This window comes from Musa acuminata, chromosome BXJ2-2, assembly GCF_036884655.1.
Source record: "Musa acuminata AAA Group cultivar baxijiao chromosome BXJ2-2, Cavendish_Baxijiao_AAA, whole genome shotgun sequence".
Lineage (NCBI taxonomy): Eukaryota > Viridiplantae > Streptophyta > Magnoliopsida > Zingiberales > Musaceae > Musa > Musa acuminata.
Genome location: NC_088339.1, coordinates 32,037,998 through 32,057,980, shown reverse-complemented (window position 1 = coordinate 32,057,980; position 19,983 = coordinate 32,037,998). Strand labels below are relative to the sequence as shown.

The 19,983-nt window shown below is 40.1% G+C and overlaps 3 protein-coding genes across 6 annotated transcripts; 1 reads left to right on the top strand and 2 right to left on the bottom strand.

Moving 5' to 3' along the window:
• Positions 1-715: 715 nt before the first annotated feature.
• Positions 716-2,289, bottom strand: LOC103974566 (EPIDERMAL PATTERNING FACTOR-like protein 4). Of its 2 annotated transcripts, none has more exons than XM_065096901.1 (4): positions 2,170-2,289; positions 1,713-2,085; positions 1,591-1,625; positions 716-1,371 (listed from the first exon to the last, which is right to left on the bottom strand). In XM_065096901.1, the coding sequence occupies exons 2-4, from the start codon at positions 1,837-1,839 to the stop codon at positions 1,135-1,137; spliced, it is 399 nt and encodes a 132-aa protein (XP_064952973.1). In that variant the 5' UTR covers positions 1,840-2,085; positions 2,170-2,289; the 3' UTR covers positions 716-1,134. The 2 variants fall into 2 exon arrangements, with proteins under 2 accessions (XP_064952973.1, XP_064952974.1); XM_065096902.1 differs by lacking the exon at positions 2,170-2,289 and having other exon boundaries at positions 1,713-1,851; positions 1,945-2,162.
• A 7,524-nt stretch (positions 2,290-9,813) lies between these two features.
• On the top strand, positions 9,814-10,644 carry LOC103976189 (transcription repressor OFP1). Its single transcript, XM_009391401.2, has one exon. It carries the CDS (start codon positions 9,814-9,816, stop codon positions 10,642-10,644), a length of 831 nt encoding a protein of 276 aa, XP_009389676.2.
• Positions 10,645-13,151: 2,507 nt separating this feature from the next.
• LOC135606101 (superoxide dismutase [Mn], mitochondrial-like) lies at positions 13,152-19,490 on the bottom strand. Of its 3 annotated transcripts, XR_010484680.1 has the most exons (8): positions 19,105-19,490; positions 18,499-18,545; positions 18,277-18,402; positions 18,121-18,177; positions 16,430-16,507; positions 14,543-14,754; positions 14,114-14,133; positions 13,152-14,026 (listed from the first exon to the last, which is right to left on the bottom strand). XR_010484680.1 is itself a non-coding variant. In XM_065096900.1 (6 exons), exons 1-6 carry the CDS (start codon positions 19,439-19,441, stop codon positions 14,662-14,664), a joined length of 738 nt encoding a protein of 245 aa, XP_064952972.1. In that variant the 5' UTR covers positions 19,442-19,490; the 3' UTR covers positions 14,427-14,661. The 3 variants fall into 3 exon arrangements, 1 of the variants encoding a protein (XP_064952972.1); XR_010484679.1 differs by having other exon boundaries at positions 13,152-14,133; XM_065096900.1 differs by lacking the exons at positions 13,152-14,026; positions 14,114-14,133 and having other exon boundaries at positions 14,427-14,754.
• Positions 19,491-19,983: the final 493 nt, after the last annotated feature.

Sequence of the window (19,983 nt, the reverse complement as noted above, 5' to 3'; positions counted from 1 at the left end):
TGATATGAACAAATTTTAAATAAATTATTTTGGTCTCCATGATTAATCATAAAATCAAATTTTGCCTTCTTCACTGCACTGGCATACTTCAGAATTCCTTGAAATGTGTCAAGTAAAAAATGTTAATGAGAAGGCCCAAAGTTGGAAGATTTGGATGAAGAAAGAATGCATGACCATTATTCTTAGAAATTTCAACATTTGGGATATCAGAATAGGTTTGCTCCAAGAAAATATTGCACAATCATCTTGCAACAAACACAATGTTAGAGATTGTGTCTTTGTTGAATAAAGGTTCACTTTGTGGCATAAAACTAATATCTAAAATAAAAAAACTTTAGTCATACACATATAATTTGTCATAGATTAGCTAAATTTAGCTTAGCTTAGTCATGTGGCTAAGTCATGTGGCACCTTCGTGTTACGACCTATCGACTTAGATTAAGATAAAAATTAAACATCGAATAAAATACCATCATTAAGAATACTATTAAGTCATTAAGGTTCAGACGATAATGCGTCATAAGAACCGATCTATTAGTAGTTTTCCGATATCAAAACTAAATAAATTCAACGATGGTCTCGAACTAGAATCAAGATCATTTGGTTTGATTTGGATTCCTAGAAATTAGAAATGGAATCAATATTTTGAAATTATTATAAGAACTAATTTGTTTTATTATAAATAGTTTTACATGCATTTGAATTGTTGAATACATAGTTGAATGAACCAAGTTCTTCTTATCTATGATTGGAGCTACACGATCAAAGGATGGAAACATATTATTAATGGATGCGCTCGAAAACCATGCATCTATATACATGATAAGCACTTTCTCTACAAGGCTCAAACCTTATAGAGCTTAATCAATGTATATATACACACACAAAATGGCAGATGCATGCACTGTGCAACATACGTTGTTTGGATGAATGTATGCTTCTGTACATTAATTTCAAGTGCTTCTTCTCAGGGCTTAATGCTTCTTTGAGCTCACACGCATGGCAGGTGAATTGTGCAGTAGTGGCAAATGCAGGTTCTCTTTCTCTCTCTGTTGATGAGAGGGTAGAGTAGTATGATGGGAGTCTTCTTCTTCCTCTATGTGCTGCTGCGCGAGTGGAGGTCGTGGGTGTTGGTTACGGCACGTAGAGGCGGCCGCCGCATTTGCACCGCCAGGCCTCGGGGTAGTACTCGGCGGCGTCCGCTGGCGCCCTTGGCGGGACCGGGACGTGCACCGGCCAGCACGGGGTGCACGCGCCGCACCTCGATGTGCAACGTGGCGGATGCGACCCTGGCCCCATCAGCCCCCTTCGTCTCATTGCCACCACCGCCGCCACCGCGGCCTCGGGCCCCTGCCGCCGCCACCGCCACCCCTGCGGTCACACGATTTCGCCACCCGGCGCAAGTTAGTACGGAGGCGCTCAGCGTTCCTCATCGACCGGCCCGGACCGGCGCATCTTAGCGAGGGAGCGCTTCGCTAAAATGCACCGCCGAGTTCTCAGAACCATTTGATGTAGCCAAATAAGGAATCAGAAGCCACTCTGTCACTTATCTTCAACCTGAGAGCGAGAAGGCTTCGATGAAGAACTCACCTGTGGGTCGAACTTTGTTCTCCAGCTTGTGATCTCTGCAGCGGCAAATGCCATCAGCAATGTCAGGAACTCAGAAAGGAAGAAGAGATATAACATCAGCTCGCACGATGGAGTTTGCTCACCTGAACGATCCCTACCGCTGCTGTTTCCTGCAGCGAGACTGAGAACAGAGAAGATAAACAAGAAAGCACAGCACAGAAGGGCCACTTTTGACGCCAATCTTCCTTCAGGGTTCCCTCTCATCCCCATGGACAAGTAAAGCTTCAGAAGAACCAAGCAATGAACATAGACAGGTGATCGATGAACCACAGCTCTGGAGATCTAAAGAGTCTTTTGGAGCTGCAGATCTCCCACCTCTCGAAGAAGACAAGCAGTGAAATCTAGGCACGGCTACGGAGCTGATCGCGGGGCTTTGCTTCGATCGGTGCGCCTGTCTCCAAGCTAGAACGAAAGATCCGCTTGCTGGTTCACAAAGTTCCTCCCAGTTGCTCCACGCTGCAAGGACATGGATTTAAGACTCCTTTTGTTGATAGAGATAGGAAGCAATTATAGCAGCAAACCACACACACACACACACACAGCTACTGTGTATTCATGAAACTATTTGATGAAATAGATAGGAGGATGGCCGGGTCGTCGCGAACTCCATCTGAGCCAATACAGCTGCAGCCAATACAGTCAAACTTGGAATTAAGATTGCGTGTTCCGTCTGATGGCAACCTGAAAGCACGAAATAATGGTTACCTTTTGACCGAAGAACGCTAGCTGTGAACTATCTTTTGCTGCCACCTTTCTCTTTCCGAGGCCCACGGTGATGTTATCGGACCCAACCCTAAAAGAATGAGACGCTCCATCTCACAGTTGCTGTGTCGCACATGCAGGCGAGGGTGTGGCTGTGGATTCGCGAAGAGCAGGTGGACAAGAGGATACACAGTGGGGGGTACTGAGCTTGTCACCTAGCCTTTGTTACAGTCCTCCCCAGGGGGGCACCTTTATTCCTTGCAGGATGCTGATGCATGGCCCCACCCCCCTGCTCAAATCTAGCAATCCGACAGCCCCACGCACGATGGGAGCTGGAGACTGACCCCCCCACTCTCTTGTCATAGACTGTGGCCTCCCCGGTCGCTGCAGTGAGCCTCAGACTTTACCGAGACTGAGCTGGTACGCCCGAAGCCTTTCCAGCATAAAAGTATCTATGTATATACACTGCCTAGAGATAGAGAGAGAGAGACACACACACACACTCTCTCTCTCTCTCTCTCTCCACAACTGTAGGTATCAATCTGATCAGTATGGAGAGTGAACCCCCGCTCTCTTGTCATGGACTGTGACAAGCCTGGCCGCTGCATTGTGCCCTCAAACTTCACCGAGATACGTTGAGCTGATTGATACATCAAAAGCATTTTCAGGATAAAATTAAGAACTTGTGCTGCTGATGTCTTCTTACTTAGGTTTGGTCAGGTGTCACAGGATGAATCGGAAATCACTATTAGGAAGAATATGACGCTTAATATTCTCTTGAGAATATTTTTGCTGATGGTTTTGAGATCATTAAACCTGCTATCTGTGTCATGCATTCTGATAAGACACCAAATATTACCTTCTTTATTGCCAAACTTCATGTGCTTTCTCATGGGTAGCTAAAGAGTAGCCACCCTGATAGAGTTGAATGGTGTGACATTTCACCTGTATATAGAGACAGCCCTGCGCAGGGTTCAGCTGCAACCAGGTTCAATGCTCACTCACCTACTGGGGACACATATCAAGCACTTGTCTTGGTTCAATTGGAAATGATTCATTCAGACCTTGTCTTGGTCAAACCTGCATTATTTAAAGTGTCTGAGCTAGCTTTAGGCCATGCATTTCACTTTCTTTAATGATGGCTGAATGGTTTCAGATGGGTCAACGAAGTTCCAAGCCAAAGATGTGTAGTTACTTGTGATTGAAGAAATCGTTAGTGCTATGGTTTGATCCTGACTCAAAGACACAAGATCGTCCAGGTAAATTCTTAAGGGAGAGATGGATTAGCGAGAGCGAGGTAGGGGCCGGAGAGGACAGTTTCGAGATTGTTGTCAAGCGATTCGAGTAGTCTCGAGGTGGAGCTGAGGTAGGTTTGATCTTCGTCGAGATCCTGCATAATAGGTTGGTGTCAGGGGATTTCTGACTCAATCACTCCGATGCTTAAGTTAGTATACGAAAAATGGATCTATATCAGGTGAGTTATTCTCCTCTCGATCTCCTCCTCAGGTGGTCGAGGATCAATTTTTATACATGTGGAGCTAGTAGGAGGGAACTACGGCTACAAGGGTTACTCATACCTTTTGCGACGTATTCGTGCGAGCGACAAACCCGTATAGCACCTAGCGACGCTAGTCTACTTGTTTGGACTCCTATGGCACGACATCGATTCGTACCACCTCGTGCGGCATGAGGCTAGAGGGGGATGATTGAGGAGGTGCCAACTGCCAACTCAATCTTCTCCCACCAACTCAACTAGTGTTTGAAATATTTTCCATCAACAAGGATGATCAATCGTAACCTTAATGATGATTTCTCATCATGAGTGATTTTTCTACCTCCTATGATAGGTTAGCTGAAAAGAAATAGTTTACTGCAATTCAAGAATGTTTTCACAATGATACATTATTGCACCTATAATAGGATCTTTTACCCGAAGAGAAGAAAACCTGATAAGTAGATGAGATTTCCCTAACTGTTTGAGGAAATCTCTCTACTCTGTTGAGGGAAATCTTCTAACCTATTGAGGAAAATTCTCCCTTCTAACCTGTATAAAAGGAAGGAGGATATGTTAATAACAATCAACTTCTTCTACAATTTGTTTATCTATTTATTTTCTAACATGGTATCAGAGCAGTTCCTCCTTGGCGACAACAGTATCGCCGTGTGTTAGCCAAGCGGTCACAGTAACACCCTGCCTCAAGAAGAAGCACAAGACAGGGATTCAGAGCCAGTGCTAACGAGCATCGTCTTGGCTCTGCTCATCCACTTCTTCTCTTTCTTCATCGCCGGTCTTGCTTTTCTTCGCCGGCCTTGCTCCCTCTCCTATTTGCTGCCTACAGCAGTCGTCATCACGCAAGGAGGAAAACATTCTCTCACTGCCTCCTCAATAGCGGTGAACGGCGAACAGCGGTGTCTTCCTCGCTTCCCGGCCAGCAGCAGTCGCAACTGCTGCATCTTCCTCTACCGCAGCAGCTTTCGCTGCCGCTTCCCTCTACACAACGGCGCCTCCTTAATGGCGATGTCCTCCTCCTCAATAGCTATGAACGGCGAACGATGGTGTCTTCCTCGCTCGGTCTTCCTTGCTTAACGACGGCTGCCGCATCTTCCTCCTTCGCTGTCGCGGCCGCTTCCCAGCAAGCAGCAATCCACAGCAGCGAACCACAGTCTTGAGTATCGCTGCAGTTTTCGCGGCCATCTTTCGGCGAACTGCAGCCTCTACAATCTGCTGCAGCAAGCAGCAATCCACAGCAGCTGCCGACAACTTTGGGCACTGTTGTAGATTGCCTAATCTGCTGCAGCAATCTATAGCAGCAGCCCCCTCCCTCATTCTCCACCTCTTCTAAAATAAAAAAAAAAAAAAAACGAAGAGAAAAAAAAATGTCTTCGTTCACTTTTTCTGATGTTTCAGTTCCTGTAGGGACTCCCACTTCTTGTTCTTCTACAGGGCTTATCTCCATCAATGCTGCCACGCTGATACCCTTTAAGTTATCAAAGGGTGGCAACTATGCGTCCTGGCGAGCTCAATTTTCTAATCTTTTATTTGGATACGACTTGCTAGGTTACATTGATAGCTCCTTCAGATGTCCTCCGGCCATGCTCAACATCCCCGGCGATCCCAGTCTAGTACCCAATCCAGCTCACAAACTGTGACTACGTCAAGATCGTCTCATTCTCCAAGCTATTCAAGCTTCAGTTGCTGGATCCGTTGCTCCCTTGATATCTTCATGTGTGACAGTTGCTGATGCATGGTCTACACTGCAAACCACCCTGGTAAATCATTCGCGTACTCGCAAGCTCAGTCTTCTATCCAAGCTTATGCTACTCTGTTGAGGGAAATCCTCTAACCTGTTGAGGAAAATTCTCCCTTCTAACCTGTATAAAAGGAATGAGGATATGTTAATAATAATCAACTTCTTCTACAACTTGTTTATCTATTTATTTTCTAACAATTGGTTCATCTTCTCAAAGACTACACAGCTTATTACAAGTGCAAACAAACATATACTCTCTCTCTCTCTCTTTTATTTGGTTCTTTGAAGATTCTTCATCCATTGTTGATATTTAAAATTCAGATATTGTTATTGAACTCAATGCATTTAGAAACCAACAATCTCATAAATTCCAAAAATATAGTTACAGTGAGTTAGCATCACTTGTGCATGCCTTCTATCAACATCAATAACTGTAATAAATAGAAATCTATTAGGAAATAAGTTAATGAATTCATGGATCTAAGCTAAAAGCATGTATTCTCTTTCATCCTACATGTATGCCTTCCCTCCGAGTCCATGTGATTTGACTTATTCCAATTATTTGAAGTACTTTTTCTTGTCCACATGCAATATCTGCTATTTTATACCTACTTGAGTTTTTATAAAATGGACATAAACAATGTAAAATATTCAGTATCAAATGTAGAATTTTGATTTATGTTAATACAATGATTCTTAATAACAACTATCCTCTACTAATAAGCCAAAAAACTGCATAGCCAAAAATAGTTGTTAATGGGCTTAATTTGGGCCAACCCATTTCATTGAGACTAATGTTAAAGAGGGGAGATTAAAGCTTTAAATATTTGATTAGGAAAGCTTATATATCATCTTTTTTTCCTTTACAAAAGGTAAGTGGCAAAGACATAATTATACTAACAAAGTCTTTACTAGCAAAGCTAACTCACACCATGGGAAAACCTAAGCAAACTCACATGCATTACTTGGACAATTGTCACTTGTTTTTGATGATTATTTCATTAATATACCTTCGGACCATTCAATTTAAGCTTCTGATATCCTTTACCGGCTAATATTTTATGTTTGATAAAAGGAATATCATATCATCTCAAAGTGACCTTTTATGTTTATAATCTGAATTAACGATCAATTTCGACTTCTTTGCAGCAGATGTAGCCTTTCAAATGCATAGAATCGACTAAATAAGAACAAAGTAATTTTGGTATACATGTCTTTGATTCGAGCATGAAAGAGCAAACCATGAACATACTGCCTTCCATCTCGTAGGACTCTCGAAGAATAAACTTTCCTTGCGCTTCAAGAATGCAAAGCAAGAAAGAAGACTAAGATGTGAGCACTGATTCGATCACATGGCTTCATCGTGCATCTCATGTTCTCGACTGCCGGAGAAGAGGTCACTGCAAAGCTCCCCGTAGAACCTGCACACCAGATCAACGAAGACAGGAGACGTCAAGCTGTTCCAAGAGCGGAGGAGCTCCTCCACGTCCGTCAGCTCCCTCACCGTCCCATCCTCCACCATCATCTCCACCAGATACTTCTCGAAGCTCCGGCACGCCGCCTCCACCCCTTTGTCTTCTCTGTCCGTCATGCTTGTCGGCGGAGACGACTCCTTCATCTTCTGCTGCTGCTGCTTCACTTGGGTCCTTTGCAGAGGCTCAAGAAGGAAGCTAATAAGGGGCTGCATAGGGGAGGGTGAGAAGCCGGGAGAGCCTTTTGCATGGCTGGATGAGGAGCTTGGAGTCGAAGGAAGCCAAGGGTAGCATCATACGGCGATGGAGTGCAGTGTAAGGAAGAGAAAGGAATGGTTGCTTTACCATTCCACTCTCTCGTTCTCTTTGAGGGTCGGAGCTACGGATGACATGCATGCGTGGGATCGTTTGTTATAGTATTCATGCAGTGTTGGAGTGGAGCTCACTTAGGTTAAATATTTGAGTACAGTTTACATTTTAAGCTTGTTTAAATATTAAAATGTAAATTCTGAAACTCCTTTTAAGGATTTTTTATAATAAATAATATTATTGATAGAAAAAATATTTATGACCGTCATGAATCGACGTATGATAATATATCCAACAAAGGAAGGACGGATCCGATCAATAATATATATATATATATATGTATAAAAACTCTATTAGGTCGATATTTGATCGAAGAACATATGAGGTCTTTTCGACCCATAAGTTTTTTTGTGCATACTAGCTCGAACCAAATTAGATTGATCCGAACATCATCGACATCTCCCTAATAAACTCTTATAATTTTTCTTAATTCATTTATTTATTTATTTGTGAGAAGAATCTAAATTAAGATTAGCCCTGATCAGTACGGTTTAGGTAGGAAAAATCTCAATCTAGGTTTGGATTGGGTTGGATCAAGATTGTGGCTTATAAACCCTAGGTAAGATTTCCCCAATCTTCAATCAACCAAGCTTCTATTTTAGAATCCATGTATTACTTGGGCCGACCTAAGCCCACATAACATACCTATGAGGTTGGATTTATATAGGTATCTATGTTTATCCCACTCAATTAAATTAAATTAATTTATAATTTTTAATTAAATTTGAGATGAACATGAATGAAAAATTAAATATTATTAATTTGTGACATGACGCTCTAATGATTACATATTATTAAAATGACAGTGGTGTCACATTCAGGATCCAATAGATCTAAACAGCTCTTGTGCTGCCACGTGTGACATATACATCAGATAAGCCATAGTTCCGCCTATTGAGCGAACTTGACGTGAATATGTCGGTCATTTCACATCTCACGTATTCACCACACAAATCTTATATGGCGTCATATATGCACATCAATACCTTTTTTATTAATAATTTCATTAAAAGTAATCGTGTGTGGTTAAAATTTTTTAGATTATTAATTATTTAATAAAAATAAAAAATTGATAAAAATATTATTAATAAAGTAAAAATATGATGGTTAAAATGATGAGGAAAAAAAAATATATATTTGAGATTAAAAAAATATAAGATAATTATGAGATCAATAATATTTTATCGATCTATGTGTTAGGAAAAAATATATACACAAAGTTTATGTTACCGAGATGAAAATGTTGAGATGAATATGTAGAGTTATTAGAAAAAATAGGAAAATATTATTTCTATTTATGAACAATTATATCTCAAGATAAGAAAAAATCCATTTAAAATATGATATGAGTATGTGTTGAGGAGATACTTTTAAATGAAAATTATTTAAAAAAATATTTTTATTTATGAATAATTATATATCACTTTGGATACGATAGTAAGAAAATATAAAATAATTAATATTAGTGATAAGAAAAGAAGTAAGGAAAAACCTAAAATGATCTTAATAGAAACTATAAGTAGAGATTTAAATATTATAAATAATTTATTTTATAAATTTAACTAAATACATAATTTTTTTTTATAAATCTAGAAAAGATCAATATAATCAATTCCAAATAATTAAAATTTACAATATCGTTATTGTTATTGATGTTGTATTATTGAAGGCATAAATATACTTGTGTCTGACAGGGCTAATAGAACAATGTGTTTACAGAGATTTGAGCTAATCATTTTGGAGGCATAATAAATTTGGGTGCAACAGCACATTCCTCACCAACACCTGCAATCAATGATCGCAATGGACCCCTACCGAACTCTTTCTTCCTTGCCGTCTATCAAAACCTCATAGTCACATCCATTTCACTTGTCAAAAGTTCTGATAATGCTATAAAATTGAGATATGGAGGGACTGATTCTTCTAGATTTTTGCCTTTTAAGAAAATGTTTTCTTAGTTTGAACCTATCATCAACGTAGAGACACAAACCCACTCTTCTTCTTCTTCTTCTTCTTCTTCTTCTTTACGCCGCTCTCTTTTCTCTCTATTTATCTCCCTCCACCCTCCAAAACCTATACAAATTTGACCCGAGAGAGAGAGAGAGAGAGAGAGAGAGAGAGAGAGAGAGAGAGAGAATCCATCTACTTGTGTATGCTTAGCTCTTCCCCTAGAGAAGGTTAGCAACAGAGAGAGAGAGAGAGAGAGAGAATCCATCTACTTGTGTATGCTTAGCTCTTCCCCTAGAGAAGGTTAGGAACACTACCTCACAACAAAAGATAGGAGACCGATGCAAGATGGAATCCATAGGCTGTTCCTTGCTACCATTTGCTGAGATGATTTAGTGTTTCTGTGAAGGATATCCTTCTCTTCGAGGATTAAGTCACCATAGATGGGAAATTATAGGTTCAAGCTATCTCATATCATCTCCAACTCTTGGTTCTGCAAGCTTAAAGGTATCGGCAGAGCCAATAGAAGCCACAGCATGCGGCATTCCATGAAGAAAGGCTTGGCTTCTGCATCAACTCTCCCTCCACTTCCACAGCCCAAGCAGCATCACCACCTTCCCAACCGAGCCTCCTCCTACATCCCCACCATAGAGAGAGCAGAGACACCTGCTCGCTCCCCAGTCAACGCCATGGCCTCTCCGGCAGACTGCCATTGTTGCCGTCATCATCGTCGTCGCAGTTTAGCCTCCGTGTGCAACGCTGAATCCATGATGCCTGAGATCCCAAACAGTGACGGCTTCCATGCCTCTTCCTTCGTCACCACGGCCGACAGCAGCTTGGAAGTGGCATCGGAGCTCAACCTGCCTCCCATACTAACAAAGCCAGTGAAGAAGGAAGTGCTAAAGCCTGCACCGCATGACGCTCGTGTTTCCACTAAGCATCATCACGGGACAGCGGCAAGGAGATCAGCATCAGGAGTTCATCGCAATAGAATCGGGCAGAACTCTCCCAGGGTTGAGAGCAGGAGGAAGATGGCGATGCGGCAGCGAAGAGCAGTGTCCGAGAGCTTGGTGATCATCAAATCGTCCTCCAATCCCCGCAGGGACTTCACCAAGTCGATGGTGGAGATGATCGTGGAGAACAACCTGCACGAGCTGAAGGATTTGGAGGAGCTGCTCGCTTGCTACTTGTCACTGAACTCCAAGGAGTATCACGAAGACATCATCAAGGTTTTCGAACATGTTTGGTTTGCTCTAACTGATCTTAGAATGTAATGCTATGTTCGGCTTCCAAGTTTTCTCCTTCTCCATTGCATGTGTTTGTTCCTTTGCCACCATTGCTGGACAATCACAAAGGAGAGAACACTAGTTTGCTTGCAAGTAGGAGGAGGTCATGATCACCAATCAATTAGTCCCATCCTAAACATCCTTACAACTCAACAAGGCTTGTCATGCCAATCTGTCAATATGTGGTGGTCCAAGAACTCTACGAAAACCTCTCTCTCTCTATCCATGATGAATCTCATGCTCAGGACATGCAAAATGATACTCGGGATTGTGTGGTGGTGAGAGCTTCATCGGGAACACATTTAATCTGTGGTTGATGGCTCGGTTGCACAGATTCGTGGACTCCAAACTTGATGGTTGTTCTTCGGCTCACAACCCAAACAGCTTCACTTTTGTTTTGCATGAATCTATCTAATTCTTTTAGCTGGCTAAGTGCAACAAATCACATATGATCTGTTTACTTCGAGATCATACATACCGCACCAACTTTAATGTTCCAATTGGGGATGACGAATGATGTCGGTGGTGGCGGACGACAGTGTTACCGAGGGATCGTGGATAAAAAGAGCGACGATAACAAGTGAGGACCGCTTTATATTTGTATCGACGTCGATACAGTTGATGAACGATCCTTTCGTTGCTTATTTGTCTCTTTATGTGTTAATTATATCCAAGTTAGGTCATTTAGCTAAATGTGGTAGGTGGCATTCCACCCACCACCTCATATGGATATCTAACTCTTGGCTGACTCAGGTGGAAAAAACTACTTCAGTGGATTATTGAATCAAGACCTAAACACATTGAAGGATGATGTGGTCACCAAATGTGTGTCATTCAATGCATATGATCTCCATTTATCGAATGTGGAAGCTAACATCAACCTGAAATCTAATGTGATTTATCCACTTCAGTATAGATAGACAGAAGGACACCCAAGGTTTCTGCCAGTACAGGATTCTAAAAGGATCAATGATCTTAGTCATCTAATCGCAAAAGAACAATCTTATCATAACATTCTAACATCACATTGTCTGTTTTAATATTAATGTTGACATCACATATATCCCTGTCATAGAAAGATGGGCGGATAGAGTCACATACACCAAGTAGATAATGAAGTTTCCTCCTCTTGTGTCCCAAGATAAAAAAGAAATAAAGGAAGCTTTCAGTAAAGCAAAACTACCAGAGGGAAGCATGGAAGCAGTAAAGGTTGCTTGTGTCATGGAATGTCAGTACATGAGGCATTGGACTCTATACCATCAAGGATAGTCAAAACTACAAAAAGATGATGAGCTTTGATCAACATGAAAGAGGAAAAAGGGTTCCATACTGATTGGAGTTAGTAACAGAGGGCAGAGGAAAAACCCCTGACATCTGAATTCACCAGGAGACCATGTATTTCAGATGTCCTTTTGGTTCTCTTCAGAAGAATTATTCCTGACATCTGAGAAAAAAACATTAAAAATACTTGAGAAATTATGAATTCTATATTTTATTTAAAGATCTTCTTTTTTTTTAATCATCATAATTCAAAATATTGGTTAGGGTTGGAAGTCTTGGCATACTTTATTTGCCTTTATGTGGTCTTCATATGTATATGATATGATTAGCTCAGTCTTTCTAGAGCTTGCTTAGTAGATGGAAATAAGGTGGAAAATTTAAGCTCTATTTCATGTCTTTTAAATGCATGCAACTTAAGATAATTCAGATATTTTCCTTCATAATCCATCAAAAGCTGAAAATATGATGTTTTGGATTCTTTGCAACTCTTCACTAAGGTATTTGAAGGCACCTTTCTTGGGTTTATAAGCAGCAGAGTATGCAGTCTTGCTCAAAAAAATTGAACTCGGATTATTTACTTGGCAAGGAAATAAGTTTACCATAGCAAATATAACAATGATATAAAATTCTACGGATTTGTCTCATAATGTGATTGCACATACATACATGTTCTGAAATGAAAAAAAGTTATCAATCTTCCATGATCTCAGAACTGCTGCACTTGTCATCGCACAGTACATGGCCTATGAAAGTTGCAAGTGGGCATAGCAGTGTCCTTATGTCAACAGAAGCATTGCGTCCTCTACAGGATCGGGGACCAGACTTGGGTCCATCTGCAGAGAGACAATTGCTGTCCTCAACACCCTTCGCAGAGTTGAGGCATGCAGAGCTGGATCTTGTGCACTTATGAACAGCATGAACTATTCCACTTTATCGAGTTGTTCTTGTCCTGTTTGGTTTGATGCTCTTTTGTTTTCTTAGCTTCAGTGATAGCTACACCGGTGGAGTATCAGCCCCAAGCAAGATGGAAGATGGAAGACCGCGTAGGGTGATGGCCATTCAAAAATCTATCAATAGGGTAGGTAGGCCTTTGCCAAACCTGCATGCAACCAAAATCTAGGTGGGTGGTGATCTAAGAATTTATTGTGGTTCGATCATTGCGGTGCAAGATTAGGGGTTGGCAGTGGAGCTCATCACAATCATAGCAATCAGACTTTCAAGCATATCATGGCAAAGAGATAGTTGCCTTTCATTTCTGCAAAGAACAGCCAACATAGAATGATGAACATGAGAGATTCATCTCTCACCACACTTCTCCATCGGGTGAAGCATCCTTAATGACCAGTGGTAGCCAACAGGAGGCTCAGAGTGTGCAGGAAACCAACGGACCCTGAATACCAAGAAGAAAGAAAGAGAGGTTCACAAGCTAGCATAGCAGAGAAGCACATGCGGCCAAATGATGCTGAAAACATAGCGCCAGTCCTCATTTTTTTGTTGCTTCCTCTCCATCTACAAAAACATGTTTGGGGTTTGGAGAGTTTTCCGTTTCTCCTGGCAGCAGCGAGAAGGCTTGCCAAAGTTTCAGTATGCTGTTTTGCCTGCCATTTCTGCAGCTCTCTGTATGGAATTAAGTGCTTTAGGCCTGAAAGGATTGGCTGAGTTCTCTTTTACCTTCTTTTCTTCCCTTCAAAGTTAAAAAGGTGAGAGAAGTTGTTGCTATTCATGAAATGTAGCAGGAACAAGAGTTCGTAGTGGGATTGGTGGAACAAAATACACCGAAGTACATTCTGATCAATGTGGCATATTTCAGCTGCAACATAACATCCTCCACACAGTATTCAAGGATTCTCCAAGAACTGTTTCAAGTCTCTCCTCATATTCGAGATTGGAAATGAACTCAATTACTTAATTCGACTCGATGGTGAGTATTCCAATCTCCTTTTCAGATATGAATGATTGAAACCCTCGATATAACATATGTATGTTCATTATCAGTAATGGCTTGCTCACATGATCTGCATACGAACTATATACCCGCAAATAAAGCAATATACACGCAGCAGAGGGAGTAGCGATGGCATATGTAGCCCTACAAAAGCAAAAGACAGGAGCCTAGTAATGCTGGAGATGCATCGAGTCCCTAACTCTTTTGATTCATAGTAGTAGTCAACAATACCTTCCGCCGACGGAGTCGATCTTCAATGACAAAAGGGAATCATCAGAAAATAAACGGAAAGGAACTACAACCTAGTCAAACTTGCAACTCAAAGATGTGAGAGAGAATAGTCCTTTTACTTGCTAATTGGCTGGGAGTGTCGAGTTCATGGAAGCACCGGCTCACCATTTGGATACAACCAGAAAATACTAAGGTGGAAAATTGACCCCTTTTTGCTCTGTGCCAGTTTCTCAAACAGGTGACATACCATGAACCCCGCACTCCCAGATGGATGCAGCCAAAGAATCTAATAGCGCTAGGTGCACACTGCATATTGTGATACTCCAGTTGCCGCATTGGCACAAGCAGTAGTTCTACTAGTAGAGAGCATAAAAAAACAGGGCATGAACAAGTAGTGACAGATTCTTGGAACCTAGATCAAAAGTGTACCTGCATCCGAGACAGGACAGGCCCTCCTTATTCTTTTTTGGATACAGAAGTCCTCTAAGTAAACACAATGGGGGAATTACATGCCGGAAAATTCACCCAGGGAATAGAAAGGTGATACATCAGGCGGTCTCCTTCTCATACACTTCGCTAGCATATTTCCAGTCTATAACCTTCCATATGTTCTTCAGATAGTCTGGCCTCACATTTTTGTACTGCAACAAAGTGGAAACATGGTTCAGAAATAACACTTACATGCTATGTACAAACACATCAAAAGGTCTAGGAGTCCGAATCCCAAAACGAAACCAATCATCATGTGCAATGAGATTTCAAAACAAAGTTATGAATTATTTAAGGAACGGGAGTGAATTGAAGATGCATAGTTAAATCCCTAGAATCTAACCACGTTCATTGCCAACATCAGTTGCAGAAAGTGAAAAACTGATCCCAGTGCTAGGTTTAGTCATCTTATCCATCTAGATAGATAAGGAATCAACAAATCTGTCCAACCTATTCTTCCAAGTCAAGCATATTAAAATCAGTACTGTCCTCGTTCTTACACATCAAAATTGGCATGATAACTGTCCATCTAGACCATGTCCCAATTCATGTGAATGGACAAAGCTTTTTTTTTCCCGCATCCTAGAAAAATGCAAGCATTTTTTTCTTTTTTTGTCTTCACCATGGACATGCCACATAGGACAAGAATACACATTTTATCAGAATCCCATGTCCATGCAACAGTGGTGCAGATGTAAAAGGCCAAGCAGTTCTAGCTCTCAGTTATAGAATTCCCTTCTGATATCACTTCTTCAACCAAAGGTAAACCATCATCAGGTATATCATATCAAAATTCCCAAAACAGAAAATTACCAAAAAAACCTTTATACAATGATATAGTCACAGTCAAGCTATATTTTGCGATCTATTTGTTAAATGTTTTATTACTCGGTGGGATATTTGCTATTAGCTTTTGGATATTCTTACATTTGAACATTCAATTTGTATCACATTTTTAGAAAGTAATATATATCATATTGCAATTGGGTATGCATATGCCATCATGATACCACATCACATAAGGCAGATGCTGCTTAAGTATGCAGCAAATGCAGCTACATGTGTGACCACATATGTTGAAACTAACAATTATAATGTCTGTATTAAGCATGAGATGTGATCACATTTTGGGTTAAATGTCTTCTCATTGTCACTTGTACAGACTATTTTAATATTTTATTACATGGCCAAGTATATAATCTAGTTAAATTGATATTTTTCCTACAACTTCTCATTAGCTTCTTAGTAAGTACAAAAATATTTTATAAGTTCACGATTTGACTGTGGCATATATTTATCCCTTTATTTTTTATCTACTATTTGTTTGTGCTTGATTATGTTTTGTTAAATATATTAATAGCAGATGCACCAACATATATTGCAAATGTGTTATCTGATAACTTACCACCTGCATATTCAATACTTCACACACAAATTTATATACATGTTTGTATGTGAGATGTATGTAAAGGCATAAACATGCATAAATCCAAGCACATCTTTATATTTCTCGTATGATCACCACAGTTGTATCAAGGTTCATCATGCTGTGGCGTACCACCTGGTATGGGCGGTACAGACCGATCTAACAAGGGACCGATATAGGCGATACATACTGATATGTCGATATATCCTACCATACTATATGTCACTACATCAGTACAGCTTAGTACATACCATATTGATGTCGGTCGGTACATTGGTATGGACTAGTAAGGCAAACCATGATTTGTATGCTCCTAAAGAGTGATATTGCATCAACATGACCTACTTTCTGACAATCTACAGATATTAGTTGGTAAACATAGAAGAGGCTAACATATATACCTGCAGGTAGTATGCGTGTTCCCACACATCAATACCTAGCAAAGGAACCAAGTTTGCACCTTTGGTCACTAGTGGATCCTGTAAAGAGAGCAGTTAGCCAATCCCCTCTAGGCATATATAAAACAAAAGTAATGGAAGAATACCAGAACATAAAATGCATACATCAAAGGCTCAAAGTTACTAAATCCTGTGATACAACAACGATAAAGCATATGCTTAGAAACAAATCATTGAAATGTTATAAAATTTTAGGACATTAATTGAACTTCAGAAATAATTATATTATGGCAGCTGTTTGGAGAACCCAAGATACTCTATATTCCCATATGTATAGCCTAAAGGATTAACCTCCTATTTTCTCATAGCATTTATGACATGAAAAGAAAATAGTAATTATACCATCCCAACCTGTCTAAAGTGGCAAGATATTGATTACAATATACACCCAATCATTTCAGTATCAAATATACTCTCGCTCTAGAGGAAAACCGAAAATCTTCACATTCAAACATTACCAAGAAAATTAATAACAAGATCTTCGCAATATAGACATATATACTCATTCAAACATTACCAAGAAAATTAATGCAAATCCTTTAAGATGTAAAGGAATTTATTGAATATGCAACAAATGCTTTCTGAGTTAATAAATGTGTTGTGTAAGTTATTTAATTTGTATCAAACCTTACACTCCCACTGGGTAACTTATGGTAATATGGCATTGTATCGCCCCTAATTTCTTGCTAGGGTTGGGGTATTATAATTTTATGGCATCATAAAATCTTAAGAAAACCACAAACTGAACTACAAATGATGCTTTAATCGAAACAAATTAATCTAACTACTTGCTATAATGAGTTTGATCACAACTAATAGATCAATCTTCATGAGAACTAACTGACATGCTCCGACAAGAAAAGCATGTAGCTTACACTCTTGTATACCTGAGATTGGACTCATGTACTGCACACTTGTGTTTTTTTATTTTTGGATTATAGCAGATGCATACACAATCAATTGTCTGATTAAAGCATATACTAAAAAGGAGCATGTAATATTCACATCGGTTATAACACTAAGAAACTCGGGAAAAAGTTTTCTCAAATTTGCCATAAAAGCATCAAAATACTCCTGTAAAAAATATAATATGCATAAACAACCAGTCTGTTAAAGGAGACAACACTTAATGATAAAGAGTTTCTCCAAGCATTATTGAAGTATTGTTTAGCAAACCAAGAACGAATAACAAAAAAGAAAAACAATTTAACTAAATTGGCTTAAATATGATGATTACTACAGAATCATTTAATGTTTTAAATATGAGCGAAAAAGAAAGCAGCTAAATATAAGTAATTTCCCACCATACAACATAAACAAGACCCGTAATGTTGATATGTTGAGAAAATCTTTGAGACACTTGGTTCTGCTTGTTCATCAAATACCTCAAGAAAAAAGATAAAATACAACTGGATACACATTTTTGAGAAGTAAATAGGCTAAAGAATTTAATGTCCATGCTAAACAAGGAAAAATTAGATTGATGGGATGGTTTTATGATTAACTTATATTCAGTTTCTGATTTTTTCTTGAGCAATTAAGTGATAGACAAAAAACATTTTTTGTTCATAAGAGGTTAGCGGAAAGCAGCCTTGCATTCATAATACATATGAGGCTGTGGAAGATTGTCTTACCTGATTTGCAGTGGTTTCGACAGTGAGCTTCTTAAACCCCTTATCCAAAGCTAGCCACTGTTATAAAGATAGTAAAAAAAAGTAAGCAATAAGCACCCAGATAAACATGCACCACATCGAACAGACCTTCTATATTGTTAAACTAAACAAACTCACCACCCAGCCAGAACCCTGCAAAGCAGCACCCTCTGCATTCATTTTCTGCACCAGAGCCTCCAAAGAACCAAAGTCTGTGTCGATTGCCCACCCAAGGGAACTGTGTGGAGGCTCACCTCCACCTTCCTGAAAGATTTTCCTTTGTCCATAATAACATAGTGGAAGCAAAGATACAAAGTCAAGATGTTCTGTATGTAATTAAATAGGAAAGATTGCAATTACATTCACAGGCTTGAGATTTTTCCAGAAGATCGAGTGGTTGATATGACCTGCAAGAAAGCATCAAAATCCCTTGTTGAAATAATTCAGACCAACAGGTATCATGAAACCAATATCTTCAACTCCCACTACTAGCCAGCTTCAACAGATATCTAGGTATATCCTGCAGACTTCTGACAACTATACGTACGACTTCATTGATGCAATCTAAGAATTGCTGTGTCGCCACCGATCCAAAACGCATCTACCTTATAAACCAACTCAATTCTCTTCCCGCATCAGAATGTAAGATTAAACTGGGTTGTTACATTACTCTCACCGCTCCAGACCAACATTGTGGAGGAGAAAATGGACAAGTCCAATAATAATCCTACTAATCCCCAATTCTCCACATAATAATACTGTGGATTAAGCCTTTCCAGAATATATCTATGTATATCTTATCCAATTCAGACAAATTTGATAGATGATCAAACTTATACAAGTGAAAACCCCAAAAGAAGTAACAGAAAACCCTGATGGAAACCACAAGGCGTTCTTTAAGCCATAATCCGATCCAAAACGAGCAAACACAAGGGTGAAAGAGAAAAGATGCACTAGCGCACGGACCTCCGCCATTGAATTTGATGGCGCTCTGGAGCCGGACGACCGCGGTGGCGTCCCCCTTCGCGATCGCCGCCTCGAGCTGCTCGAGTGCGTTGTTGTAGTTGGTGACGTACGCCTGATGATGCTTCTGGTGGTGGAGCCTCATGATTTCGCCGCTGATGGCGGGCTCGAGGGCGCCGTAGTCGTAGGGGAGGTCCGGGAGTGCGGCGACCGTGAGGCCCCGGGCCTGCGAGAGACCCGATCCAAGGCGCTCGTCTCCAGCGGCAGATACGACGGCAATGGGGCGGAAGGCGGAAGCTAGGGTTAGGGATTTCTTGGTGAAGAGGGTCCGGAGAGCCATGGCCGATACCCCCCAAGCTCTAGATGAGACGACGGTTCGACGGCGGCCACTGTTGTTATAAAGCGGAGAAGAGCACACTGTGAGTGAATTCCGTTGACCCCAAAGTTAAAATGAGAATTACGATACGGTCCTCATTGAACCGGCCGGCCTAGTTTTAATTTGAAACCCGGTTTAAACCGGCTGCAAGAAGAACCCCCAAAAAATAATAATGTTTATTCCTGAATATTATTATTATTATTAAAAATAATCTGGAAATTATTATTATTAAAAATATTCTCGAAATTATTAAAGAATATTAAGTTAATCTATAATTAGTGTAGGAGATTATGACTGATTATTATTACTGTTGTAATCCATAAGTTCGTCACTCTAAGAGTTCCGATGAGATCTTCCCATGATCAAATCATTATATAATATTTCTTTTTTATATATTTTTTTATTTCTTTTTAATTCAGAATACGCGAAATCGATCAAAGCTCGATTTCTGACAGAATTCAAGAGGCACATAGAACAAATACTTCAGATTATCAATTATGCTCCAA